Consider the following 13,548-nt stretch of genomic DNA (forward strand, 5'->3'; position numbering starts at 1 on the left):
AATGAGCCCCTGTCTCAAAATTTAAAAACAATAATAATATGGACTGGGGATATATAGCTCAAAGGTAAAGCACTTCTGGGTTCAATTCCCAGTACCTACCCTCCCCCACCCCCCAAAAAAGAAAAAAGAAATAAAAGAAAGTTATATCTACTAACATTAAACCAATCATGTGTTTATTGCTATAAAATTCTCATTGCTATAAAGTTCTTAGTCTTTATAACTTCATTCTGTATCAGGTCTAACACAAACATTTTAATACATGTGCTCTTTGAATAATAGGGTATGGGTTGTGAGCACTAGTCCATTACAGAATCCTGAGTGGAGGAATTAGGGATTGAATACAGGGACACCTAACCATTGAGTTACATTCCTAGCTCTTTTTATTTTATTTTATTTTATTTTTTTGAAGTAGGGTCTTGCTAACTTGCTTAGGGGCTTGTTAAGTTGCTGATGCTGGCCTCAAACTTGTGATCCTCCCTTCTCAATCTCTCTCAACTCGTGGGGAATACAGGTTTGTACCACCAAACTGACTGAGACCCTGTCTGTCTATCTATCTACCTATCTATCTCTCTACTATCCATCTATCTCCTATCTATCTATTTATTTAGGTACCAGAGTTTGAACCCATGGGTGATTAAATACTGAGCAACACACCCAGCCCTTTTTATTTTGTTTTATTTTATTTTTATTTTGTGAAACCATCTCACTAAGTTGCTTAAAGCCTCACGGCTGGGAACCCTTCTGAAAGAAAAAAAGTGACATCACAAAAAACTTGATTTCATTTAAATGAATAGAATCTTTGCAGGAAATTTAATAAGGAATATTTTAGATTGGGGAACAGAATGAAAAAAATATACAGAGTATGATATATTAAATAGAGTACATGAAGTCTATTCTGGCACAAGTAAGTATATGAGTATATAAAATGGCAGGACATTGTATTTGAAAAGGAATTTAGGTTCTCACAGAAATAATTTTATATTATATATAAGATAGTTTCTAATTAATCCTGTAGAAAATAGATACCAAGCTTACATGCAATTAAGAAAAGCAATCAAATATGTATTTTCAAAAGATAAATACAGTAAGATATTTAACAAAGAGAAAGATTAAAGTCTAGAAAGAGTTAAATAGCTATGACCAGACCAGAAAAAGGGACCCAGAAGCATAGGATATTGTGAAGAGATGAAGAAGAGAACAGTTGTTTCAGAAAAGCAATACATAGGTCTTAAGGAGTTTCTGTTACTGTCAGGGAGGTGGAGGGGTGAATTAAGAAATACTTAATTAAAAGTTTCATTAAAATGATGGGCAGAATGTACAGTATACAGATAACAAACCTGTAAATCAAGAGAAATGCCAAAAATGGTGATGTAGATTAGAGAGTTATCAACATAGAACTGAATATTCAAGTCATAGAAGTGAATTAGTTTAACTTTTCAGAGAATATAGAAAAAATAGAAAAGGCTATGGAATCGATTTAAAATTACACTGCTATGGGTCAGATGGAAAAAAAATAGGACCAAGAACAAAGGATATGGTGGAACAGAACTATTTAAAACATAAAGGCAAATAAGAGTGTTCCATATTATGTAAGGAAAACCAGAGGATTTCAAAGCTTTTCAATATACTCTGTTATTGCTGAGATGTCAAATATAGAGAAAAATGAAGAGATTATTAGATTTAGCAGGTAGCATGCCATTGCTAGCATTGAGAATACAGTTTCAATATTAAGATTAGAGTAGGAATTGAACTGAAGTAATTTGAAGAGTGAAAGCAGAGGAAGGAAATGGATTAGTGAGCATGGAAAAAAAAGATTTGTGATAAGTTTGGTAGTAAATGAGGAAAAATGGTAAGCAATGTTGAATGAAGAAAAATATAATTTATTATTTTTTCTGTAAAAAATAATATAATTTTGTTATTCAGTATGTAGAGATCATATATATAAAACAAAATTATATATATATATATGCCTATATACAAAACAAAATTAAATGTGACTGAAAAGTGACCACAAAGTTTAACTTTGAAGTTTAAGAAAATTTGTATGGATTAGATTTATACTAAAATAATAAGCAGATGGGAAGAAATTAGTGGAAAATAAATTTAATATACTATGCAAACATACTTTCCCTGATAAGATGACAAGACTTGTAGTCAGAAGACCTAGGCTCAATTTCTTGGTGTTCTACCTATTACCAGAGTGACCTTGGTCAAGGCAAGCAAACTTTTGGCACCTTCATAAACTCATCTTCAAAGTGGTGATGATAATAACTGTGTAAAGATTTAAGTGCATATGAAAACATGTTTAACTACACATATTTTAAAATATGATAGATTATTATTCATTAATTAGAAAATAATAACATAGGTAGGATTTTAATGGGATAGGGCAAATAAATGCATACCAAAATTATGGCACCAAGAAATTTGTGGTGGCCAAGAAGGAAACTAATAAACAGCCAGTGTGTTGATTATCTGTTTTATTAAGAATAAAGAAGAAGTAGAACATTGAGAAAGTATTACAACTTTTAATTTTGTGGGAATTCATTAAAATGAATTTTAATGAAATGTAGATCATGTATAACTTTCAGAAATTTAGATAATATGGTCTTAGTGGTGTGTGATTCACAGAGGAACAGAATGAGTCATTTTAATGTTGATGTCTAGCAACTGTGCTTTTATGAGTCCTTGGCTACTTAATAAATAGAAATAAAACAATTTATAGATGGCTTAATCCATCCAAGGCTTTGCTTCTTTTCATTGTATATTTTTAATTAGCATATTAGGTTAATATAACTTCCTCTCATTAAACTAAACAATTTACCATCAGAAGACAATTTACCATGCTTCACACCACAATTCATAACTATTTTGATTAATATTGAAAATATCATGTTTGCAAATCTCAGGATATCAGAATCTAATTCTTAAAAGTGATATTTAAAGTGCGATAGTATACATTTCAGTGTACCTCACAATTTTATTGATAGTCAGTTTTCAGTTAAAGTAGAACATAACAAACATTCTAATTTTGATAAGTGACATTAGAACACCATAATATACATTTCAATTATTATACATTATAATTATGTATTTTCAAGTCTATTGAAAGATATTTTATTGCTGTGTTGCATGCCTATTTTTCACATTGCCATTTCTCTTTTAGTGAAGACATGTGGCTCTAATCTTCAAGGACCAAGTGGCACCTTTACATCTCCCAACTTTCCATTCCAGTATGACAGCAATGCCCAGTGCGTCTGGGTCATCACAGCAGTGAACACAAATAAGGTAAGGAAAACCATCTGTGCATTAAAACCATACTCAAAAAACAAAGGCAAATAGATGAAATGTGCAGTATAGACAATTTGAAACTAAAGTATGGTTTTGGCAATATTTCTTACTTATCCATTCTATGAAACAATTTTGTTTCTGAAATTGGTAAAAAATAATATAAAAATAATATAACCTTTGTCCTAGTTACTAACATACAAATGAAAACACATCAAAATGAATGTGTTCCAAAGTACATTTTGAATATTGTGAGTCCATATTTCTTCTTTGAAAAAGGAACCATGAATAATGGTTTCTCAGTTGAATTTTTTTTTTGTTTGACACATCTTTTGGTTATATCATGTTTTTATACATAGATGAATTTCATTTCACTATTTCTCTGTTGCTGCATAGTTGGTGTTCTCTGTAATAATAGAGGATTCATATATGGATATTTCAAAAGATTAAATTATCTTTCTATTTGATTCTAAAATGAGTAATACCTCTAAATATGCATGTGCCACCATACTTCAAACTAAATTATAACACTGAATGAGAGCAGCTGAAAAATTAGTTATTTTTTTCCATCTCTATTTTGCTTCTCTTTTTAAAATGTGATTTTATACCAAAAGAAATGATTTAAATATGAAGAATCTAAATTTCTCTCAGAAACAGATTCTGTGATATCTTCTCTGGGTCAGAAAATTTTTAAATTTTTCATTTGTTCCTTTTAGCTGTACATGACAGTAGAACATATTTTGACATACTATACACATGTGAAGTATAACTTCCCATTCTTGTGTTTGTATGATGTGGAGTACATGGGTCATATATTTATATATGAACATAGGAAAATTACGTCTGATTCATTCTACTGTCTTTCCTATTCTCATCCCCACCTTCCCTTTATTCCCCTCTGTCTAATCCAATGAACTTCTATGCTCTTTCCTTCATTGTGTGTTAGTATCCACATTATAGTAGAGAAAGAGAGAAGACTTGCCCTTTGGTTTATTGGAATTGGCTTATTTCACTTAGCATTGTAATCACCAGTTCCATCCATTTAGTGGTAAAGATCATAAAGTTGGGTCAGATTGTGAATCAAATATATGTTTGTAATTTACCAAAAACTTTAAGTTATTTAACCCCTAAAGTTGGTTTTATCTTTGAAATGTAAATAATTATTTTACAGTATTGTGAGAAATAAGATAATGCATGTAGAATAGTTCATAGAATTACTAAGTACTTGAAATGCATTAACTAATTGCTATTAGAGAAACTATATGGCTATGTGCCAGAAATATCTGTGATCTCCATCAATTTCTTGAAATTGAATCCTAAGAGCAATGGGGATTAAACGTAAGATGATCACTAAATCAAACCCCTCATCTGCAAAATGAAAATCATTCTATGCACCCAATATGTGTCATCAGTTTAATTCAGTGAAACATATATTTATTAAATATGTTCTATGTGCAAACTTTTGGTTATTTAGAAAATAAAAAAAAATCAAGAAGTACTTGGAAAACAAACTATTTTTCTGAGCACTCAGCAACATACTAGGCATTATCCTCAGTACTACTGTTGAGTACAGTTGGTGAATTATTTAATCCTCGTAAGGCTTTAATAAGGAAGATACTTTCATTGCCTATGTTTAAGAGAAGGCCTAAATAAATTGTCTAAGATCATATAGCTAGTAAAGGTCAGAGTGGCATACTTTATAAGATCTATGTATGTATGAAAATATGCTTCACCATAGATATAATTATCTTTGTTTAAATTAAGCATGGAGTAAACCCTTTATGAAGTATGGAACAAACACATTATATTAATCTTGCATGGCCATAGAAATCTTTTGTTACATTAATTACCTGTAATTGTCATCAGATGTGGTATTATGTAATGTTCTATAGATACATGCCTTAGTAAGTTTTCATCATTCGCATGGAGATTATCACATTTCTACCTGTTAATATTACCCAATCTGCCAAACTTCTATCTATTCTTTTACCTCCCACCAAAAACATTCAATTCATATTCTAAGAAGGACATAATTGCTTTTATTTATTTGCTATTTTTATCAAATACTTGATTGTAAATATTAACTTTTTATCAGTTTATCTCTATTTTAAGGAATTCTGTAGAAATAGGTTTTTGATCATTTTGAACCATGATCCTCAGTAAGAATTCCATGCAGTGGCTGAGTTCAAACACATTTTCTCTGTCACTGTCTGTCTTTCTTTCTGTCTCTGTCTCTCTGTCTCTGTCTCTGTCTCTGTCTCTCTCTCCCTTTCTCTCTCTCTCTCACACACACACACACACATACACACACACACACACACACACACACACACAATTCCAGATGTAGAACATTATCCCTTTCTACATAAATTTATTTCTGTATGTATAGTCTTATTTATTGTAATATATTGATTTTTAAAATATTAATATTTCACCAAATTGATTTCATGATGCACTAATGCATTATAGCACATAGGACACTTTTCAGAAGGCAATTGTTAGCACAAACTATAAACACACAGTTAGGGAGGGGGGATAGTAGAGAATAGGATAGAGAGCAGAATTCATCAGACACTAGAATGGCAATATGTAAATCAATGGAAATGTAATTGATGTAACTGATGTGATTCAGCAATCTGTATACGGGGTAAAAATGGGAGTTCATAACCCTTTTGAATCAAACTGTGAAATATATCAAATTAGATGTAATGTTTTGAACGACCAACAATAAAAAAAAAACACAGTTATATTAGTTGGCATAAATCTCAGTTTAACCATAATAATCCTTTATATTATTTAATAATCCTCCAGTAACTCCAATTTTTAAAAAATAATCTCAATTAACCATATTAATCCTTCAATATTTCTAATTTTCTTAAATAATTAGTACCCATTTTATACTTTATTTGATCACTTTAAAAGCAATCCTGGTGTCATAAATATCTATAAGTAATGATTGGAAAAATTTTGAAATTTGAAACAGGATGAAACAAATGCACCTGATTTCAAATCTTGACTGTCATTCTTACTAATTGTAATATTTTGGCTATGCTCACTTGGTCTTGTAAGCCACAGTTTTTCTTTTTTATTTATTAGAGATTATAATACTATTTTATAAGGCTATTACACATAAGAAAATGTGAAATTCCTGATACCAAGTAGGATCACATTAAATTATACTTAATATTATTGCCAAATGTTAGGAAACATGCTTCTCTTTAGTTATGTTAGCTTATCTTATATATTTATGCAATAATAAAATTCTATATTTGACTATTGCTTTACTAATTTATAGGTGATTTGGTTTTGTGCAAAAATATTAAAATTTAAGTCATAATCATTGCAATTAATTTTTTAAACACTGCAATTAATTTCATTAAAAATAAAATATAGTATCTCAGCATTACATCCTTAAAGAAATATGCATTTTAAAGTTGCTTCATGGTTATTCTACAAGCTTATATAAGAGAATATTTTCCTTAATTATCACATTTGAAAGATTAATAAAATTGAGGATCTCTTAATAGCAGCAAGTTAAAACATTACAATTGATTCTTTAACCTGTTCATTGATTAACTTTTCTTCTTTCATTAAGAAATACATTCATACTAGCTCCACCTGTATCCATTTATTATTTTTACTTTTATAATTGCTTTTTCTAATTTCAAAAGAAAAACATGTATTACTTTCTTAGATGCAATATTAGTATATTACATTGTTTGAAAGTAAGTAAAACACTGGAAAATAAGGGCATAAAAATTCAGAGTCATAGCTCCTGAAGGAGCATTCTTCAGAAAAATGAAAAGCAAAAGCTTCACTAGGAAATATCTGAAGGGAGCAATATTTTAGTTTATCTTCAGTAAACTCAGACAAGCACCAACCTTTATATCTGTATTTGTATTTGTCAATTATCCATCCATCTACTTATTTTTATTCATTTTTATCTCTATATCAAATCAGGATGCATATAATATAGAAAGATATTATATTATATGCTAATTTGAGCTGTAACACAAAATATGAATTATTTTAACAGAAAGTATTTCTAATTTGTTGATTTTACAGTTTTTTCTATTAGGGATGAATGGTTTCTATAAATTGAGTGAGCTAAAGGCATGATATTTTGAGGAAACTCTAAAGTATTTGTAAATTAGAGTATGACACAAATGTCATCCTTTGTAGTTTTTCAGAATTAAAATTTTTGAAATAGATGTCAATTTAATAAAGTAGGAAGAAGTATAGTTTTCAATTTTTTTTATATGTGAGCAACAATTTGAAGTGTTAATAGTCTAGAGCTTCTTTGTCAGACAGAAATATAATGTGAGCCACATATTTGACAAGAAGTTTGTTAGTAACCATATTCTGAAAGATTTTAAATTAATTTTAATATTTCATTAAACCCAATTTTATCATTTTAACATAGAATTGGCATAAATTAATGAAATATGTTGCTGTCATTTATTCATTCTTAATCTGTGAATCAATAGTGTGTTTTACACTTTCAGCACAGCTCAATTCAGACTGGCCTTATTTCAGGTTCTCAGTAGCCACATGTTACTAGTGACTACCATGTTGAACATGATCTCACCATAGAGAATTCTGTTATATTGCCCAATGAAGTCTGGAAAGTATGAAAGGTGATAGCACTGTATATTGACAATAACAAATGCCTCATTCATGTTTATTGCTTCAAGTGAAGTTTTGACAGGGATTTCAAGCCTTTTGGGAAAATAGGATGTTTTTGGTGGCAAAGTCACAGGAAGACTTGAGGTTTAAGGTTCTCAACTTTATCAAAGAGAATCCAAGTGTTTCTACTTTAAATTTCAGGATCTCTTTCCTTCTTGATTTTTCACTCTAATTTTCACATGGGAAACTTGGTGAGTCTATAAGTTCATTAAACATTTAGTTATGTAACTTGAACAACTAAATTTGGGATATATTTCTTAACTATACCAGGTCAGTGCTATGGAATGCACATAGTTTTCTTCTTCTTTGACCATCTTAGCTATGATTTTGTTTTCTTTTAACTTCAGCTATGATTTGGTTTCCTTTTTACTTCACTACAATCAACAGTAATCATTTACCACCATAATCATTATAGTGTTGAGTTAACCATCTAGTACAGCAACCCTTTGCCTCTGATCCTATGAACCTGCCTTCAATAGGTGTTTCATCCAAATCACAAGAAATAGATGATTGTGCATGCCATTTTCTACTATCAACTCAACTATGTTCAAGGCCAAAAAATGAGCAAACCACCTTCCAAAAACCCATCTTTGAGAAACTATTCTTGGGCTCACCATTGATATGAAAGACTACATAAATTAATGTCTAGTAAAATCATAAAAGGTTTATATTAGCTATCATAAAAAATTAAATATAAGTTGTACAATTGTTATACAGGTATTATAATGAAAACTGCAAAATTTAATGCAGTTTTAGAGAAGCAAAAACTGTATAGATAGATGCAGATAGAAAAAGAAAAGGGAAAATATGATGTTAACAAAACCTAAGAGGTTGAAGTAGGGATTTTGTAGAACTGGTGCTCAAATGTTGAGGATCTGAGACCTTTAAAGGAAGGATGTGAGCCAGCAGGTTTAGACAGACTCTAAAGTCAACTGGAAAAACATTGAAAAATGTCATTTGGAGTATTTCATCCTAAACATCAAGGGGTAGAATATGTAAGAACTGACTTAAAGCTAAGACACAGCACATAAATAATTAGCACAGAATTGCTTTCAAGTAATATAGGAAAGGCTGCTGGTAAAATTCACTTAGAGGTGGACAAGTTATGTTTGAGATGGAAGCTTAGATACCAAGTTAAGGATAAAGTCTGAAAGATCAAAAAAATAGGGATGGTGATATAAATTTGGAAGTTGTCAGCTATGGATGTTATTTAAATACTGAGATCACAAAGTGAGTAACTCTTAGAAGGAAAACCATAGGTTAAGCAAATAGTAGATAAACAACTGATAAAGACTAATTATTAGTATGCCTAATTGAAAAAATGTTTGTCTATTTGTATGTATAAGTTACATTTTTATATAATTGAAAGATTCCTATTTCCAATCAAGGTTCCAAACATTCAGGGAAGAGTTATAATAAATGCCTAAAGCATATTTGCAGTATTTTATTTGTAAATATGTACCATTAGTATAAAAGTTACAAAATTTATTTATAATATTAATTTGTTCATAACAACATTTTATATTCAGTTTTGTTTTTTTTTTTTTGGTACCAGGGATTGAACCAGGGGCACTTAACCACTGAACAACATCTCCAGCCCATTTTATTTTTTATTCTGAGACAGGGTCTCACTAAATTGCTCATGGCCTTGCTAAGTTGCTGAGGCTATCCTTGAACTTGCCATCCTTCTGCCTCAACCTCTGGAGCCACCAGGATTACAGACATGCACCAGGAGTTCAGTTTGTTCATTAATGAATTGATAAGTGAATAACTGTCTCATATGAGGTTTCCATCAGTTTTTTCTGCATATTAAAAAAGTACTCCTTATATTTGAGGTTGGGAGCTACTGATTAAAATAATGTGATCAGGTTCACTCAAGCATATCCTCTTTAAAAAAATTAAAAAGAATATTCAAATAAGAAAATTATCATATAATTCTGTCATGGCCTTCTTATATCATTGACTCCAAATGATTTCAATTAAGCACACATCTTGAATTTTGCAGAAAACTGTAAATTCCTAAGCTGGTACTCTAGGACTCAGTTCGAAGTTACCCAAAAAACTTAATTAATGTGTTCATTATCCCCTACTGTACCAGATAAAGATATTAAAATCTGATATTTAATATTGAGTTTCTACCTTTGATTTTGATCCTAGAAATTAGAAATCTGTCTTGTTTCCTGTCACTATGCCTATTCTATTATCTTTAGTTTTCTAAGCTGCAATCTTCTCTTATTATTAGTCCCTTTCTCAGAAACTGAAGTCCTATTGCTGTTCTATGTCCTGCATGGAGCTTTGTAACCCATCAAAACAGCTTTTCTGCACAGATTAGCTTACTGCCTGCTTCTGGCCTACTCATTATTTTTTTGGCTCTTTTTTTTATTGATTTATTTTTAAATACATGACAGCAGAATGCATTACAATTCTTATGACACATATAGAGCACAATTATTCATCTTTGTATATAAAGTATGTTCACACCAATTTATGACTTTATACATGTACTTTTTTACATTACAATTATTATTACATATATATATATACCTCAATTTTTCATATCTATGTTTGTATATAAAGTATGTTGACATCCAATTTGTGTCTTCATATATGTACTTTGGATAATGATGTTTATCACATTCCACCATCCTTGCTAATCTCCTGCCCCATCTCTTTCCCTCCCACCGATATCTAGAATTCATCTACTCCTCCTATGCTCCCCCTCCCTACCCCACTATGAATCAGCCTCCTCATATCAGAGAAAACATTAGGCATTTGTTTATTTTGGAATTGGCTAACCTTACTTAGCATTATCTTCTTCAACACTATCCATTTACCTGCAAATGCCATGATTTTATTCTCTTTTATTGCTGAGTAAAATTTCATTGTGTATATATGCCACATTTTTTTAATTCATTCATCCACTGAAGGGCATCTAGGTTGGTTCCACAGTTTAGCTATTGTGAATTGTGCTGCTATAAACATTGATGTGGCTGTGTCCCTGTAGTATGCTGTTTTTAAGGCCTTTGGTTATAGTCTAAGAAGAGGAATAGCTGGGTCAAATGGTGGTTCCGTTCCCAGATTTCCAAGGAATCTCCATATTGCTTTCCATATTGGCTGCATCAGTCCTACCAGCAATGAATGAGTGTACCTTTTTCCCCACATACTCACCAACAGTTATTGTCATTTGCTTTATAATAGCTGCCATTTCTGACTGGAGTGAGAGGGTGTCTTAGTTTAGTTTTGATTTGTATTTCTCTAATTGCTAGAGATGATGACCATTTTTTCATATCTTTGTTGATTGTATATCCTCTTCTGAGAAGTGTCTGTTCAGGTCCATTTATTGATTGGGTTATTTGTTTTTCTGGTTTTTAGCTTTTTATTTCTTTATATACCCTAGAGATTAGTGCTCTATCTGATGTGTGAGGGATAAAAATTTGCTCCCATGATGTAGGCTCTCTGTTCACCTCACAGTTTGTTTCTTTTGCTGGGAAAAAACTTCTTAGTTTGGTTCCATCCCATTTATTGATTTTTGGTTTTAATTCTTGTGTTATATGAGTCTTATTAAGGAAGTTGGGGCCTAATCCCAAATGATGAAGATCAGGGCCTAATTTTTCTTCTATTAACAGCCTTCTTTCTCCACATAATGTTGTTCTTGCTTTGTCAACCACTTATTCCTGGAAATGGGCCTTTAGTAATCTTTGACCCATGTTGTGTTTTTGCTTATACAACAATCATTTGTTTCTCAGTGTTTATAAAAGCTGAGGAAGTACCTCCCTTCATTCTGCATGATCTTGGAGATAACTTCGATCAAAGTACCTTGCAATATCCCCTCAAACTTTATTAGCCAAGAAAATACCATACAGTGGTATTTTGAAACAGACTTTTACTACTTCAAGATAGCTGATTGTTATCAGGAATATAGCAAATTGATTATTAAGCACATTCCAAAGTAGAATTTAAATTATCTGAACAAAAAATTTAATTAATTATATTTAAAGCAAGAATAATTACTTAAAAATCATAACTCCAATATTTTACTACATTGTTCTATTAACCATGCTCTTGATGTTATATTTCTTTTATCCATATAATAGAGCCACTATATAATGATGTGCTTTGTGCATCTTTTTCCACTTTGTATTTTGTCTCCCCAACAGATTGCAATTGAACATGCTAGGAGAATTAAACAATAGAATTGGAAAACACTAGAAATCAGAACTTTTGTTTATCATACAGACATAGAAAGTGATGAAGTAAAATGTTAGTAATGAAGATTTAGTTTCAAATTAATTGTTTCTGTAGTAATCACATTCTAAATTGCAAAAAAATGAGGAAATATTCTTAGAATATTCAGGAATTATTCAATGATCCAATAATTTAATCATTCATATCATTGGCAAACAAATGATGTTCTGATCTAAGTACTAATTTTTTATAATTGTTTTTTACTCACTAACATAAATGAAATATCAATCAACATCCTTGATCCTTGTGAGAACTACAATCATTCATTTAATTGCAACCACAAGTTAACTACAGATAAATAAAAAGGTAGGCAACATCAACAAAAGCATTCTCTTTTTTCCACCTAAGTCTGCCACAATTGTTTTGTTACTTGTTACCCAAGAACCCCCGAAACAAAAAGATGATAGTCATCACTTTTTTCCTTATGTACTGGTCTTGTATGAAAAAAAAAAAACTGTTGCAATGTTTAGCACCCCAGTGTGCTCACTCTCAGAAATTCTCTGGCATAATTCACCATATCTTCTAAATTGATGATATACTATTTCCTCTATCTTTATTTACATCTGTTTGAGATAAATTTAGCTCTCTAAAACACATGGTAGTTTTGTCTATCTTTACTTTCTTAGGTTTTTTTGCTTTGAAAACTGAGTCTCCAAGTAAAAACCTAAATTATTGGTAAATTCAAAAATTTAATTAAATAATTCTTTCATATAACATAAAGAACTTAGCTACAAAAGAATTTTTATGAATTGTTGATTAGTTCCTATCAACACTTTAAAATGTACATATTGTATTTTTTCCATATTGAATGATTGTGACAAGCATAATGTTGATATCTCTAGGATGTCAACAAATCTCAAAACAAAGAAAATTCAATGCCTTGAGAGGTTAGTAATGAAAGACTACCTTATCTTAGAGAAGTATAATTCAGAGAGAAAGAAGATGAAGATGTGCACCTGAAGTCTACTTCAGTTCAAATTATAACCCTCACTAGATTAACATAAGCCTTAAGAATCAGAAGAAATTAATAAAAAAAGAAAAGTTTCTTAAAAGAATAAGGATTGACTATGGCCTTTAAAAATAATTTTGGATAGCAGTAGCCAGAAGCACCTTTTTAAAATTTATTTCAAGGTTATTACTATTTATTTTGTTTCTAAATTTGGCTCACATTTGCATCTTATAATTCAGGGTGTATAATTTAGTATGAATTATGTGATTTAGTGAAGAAAGTCAAGGGCCTGGCATGATTTTATAGATTATATATTCAAAACCCACTGTGGAATATCATTTATGACTTAGCCATCAGAGTTAAAATCATGAATACTGGTG

The 13,548-nt window shown here is 30.6% G+C and overlaps 1 protein-coding gene across 5 annotated transcripts in view; it reads left to right on the top strand.

Annotated features, from left to right (window-relative positions):
• The window catches only part of Csmd3 (CUB and Sushi multiple domains 3), a 1,083,924-nt gene that overhangs the window by 516,286 nt on the left and 554,090 nt on the right, over window positions 1-13,548 (top strand). For all 5 annotated transcript variants that reach the window (XM_005316223.4, XM_078016771.1, XM_040293722.2 and 2 more), the window contains one exon: window positions 3,167-3,288. In XM_005316223.4, coding sequence (XP_005316280.1) covers window positions 3,167-3,288 — 122 coding nt within the window. The remainder of the gene's footprint in view (window positions 1-3,166; window positions 3,289-13,548) is intronic.

Source organism: Ictidomys tridecemlineatus, chromosome 7 (genome assembly GCF_052094955.1).
Source record: "Ictidomys tridecemlineatus isolate mIctTri1 chromosome 7, mIctTri1.hap1, whole genome shotgun sequence".
In the NCBI taxonomy this organism is placed as follows: Eukaryota; Metazoa; Chordata; class Mammalia; order Rodentia; family Sciuridae; genus Ictidomys; species Ictidomys tridecemlineatus.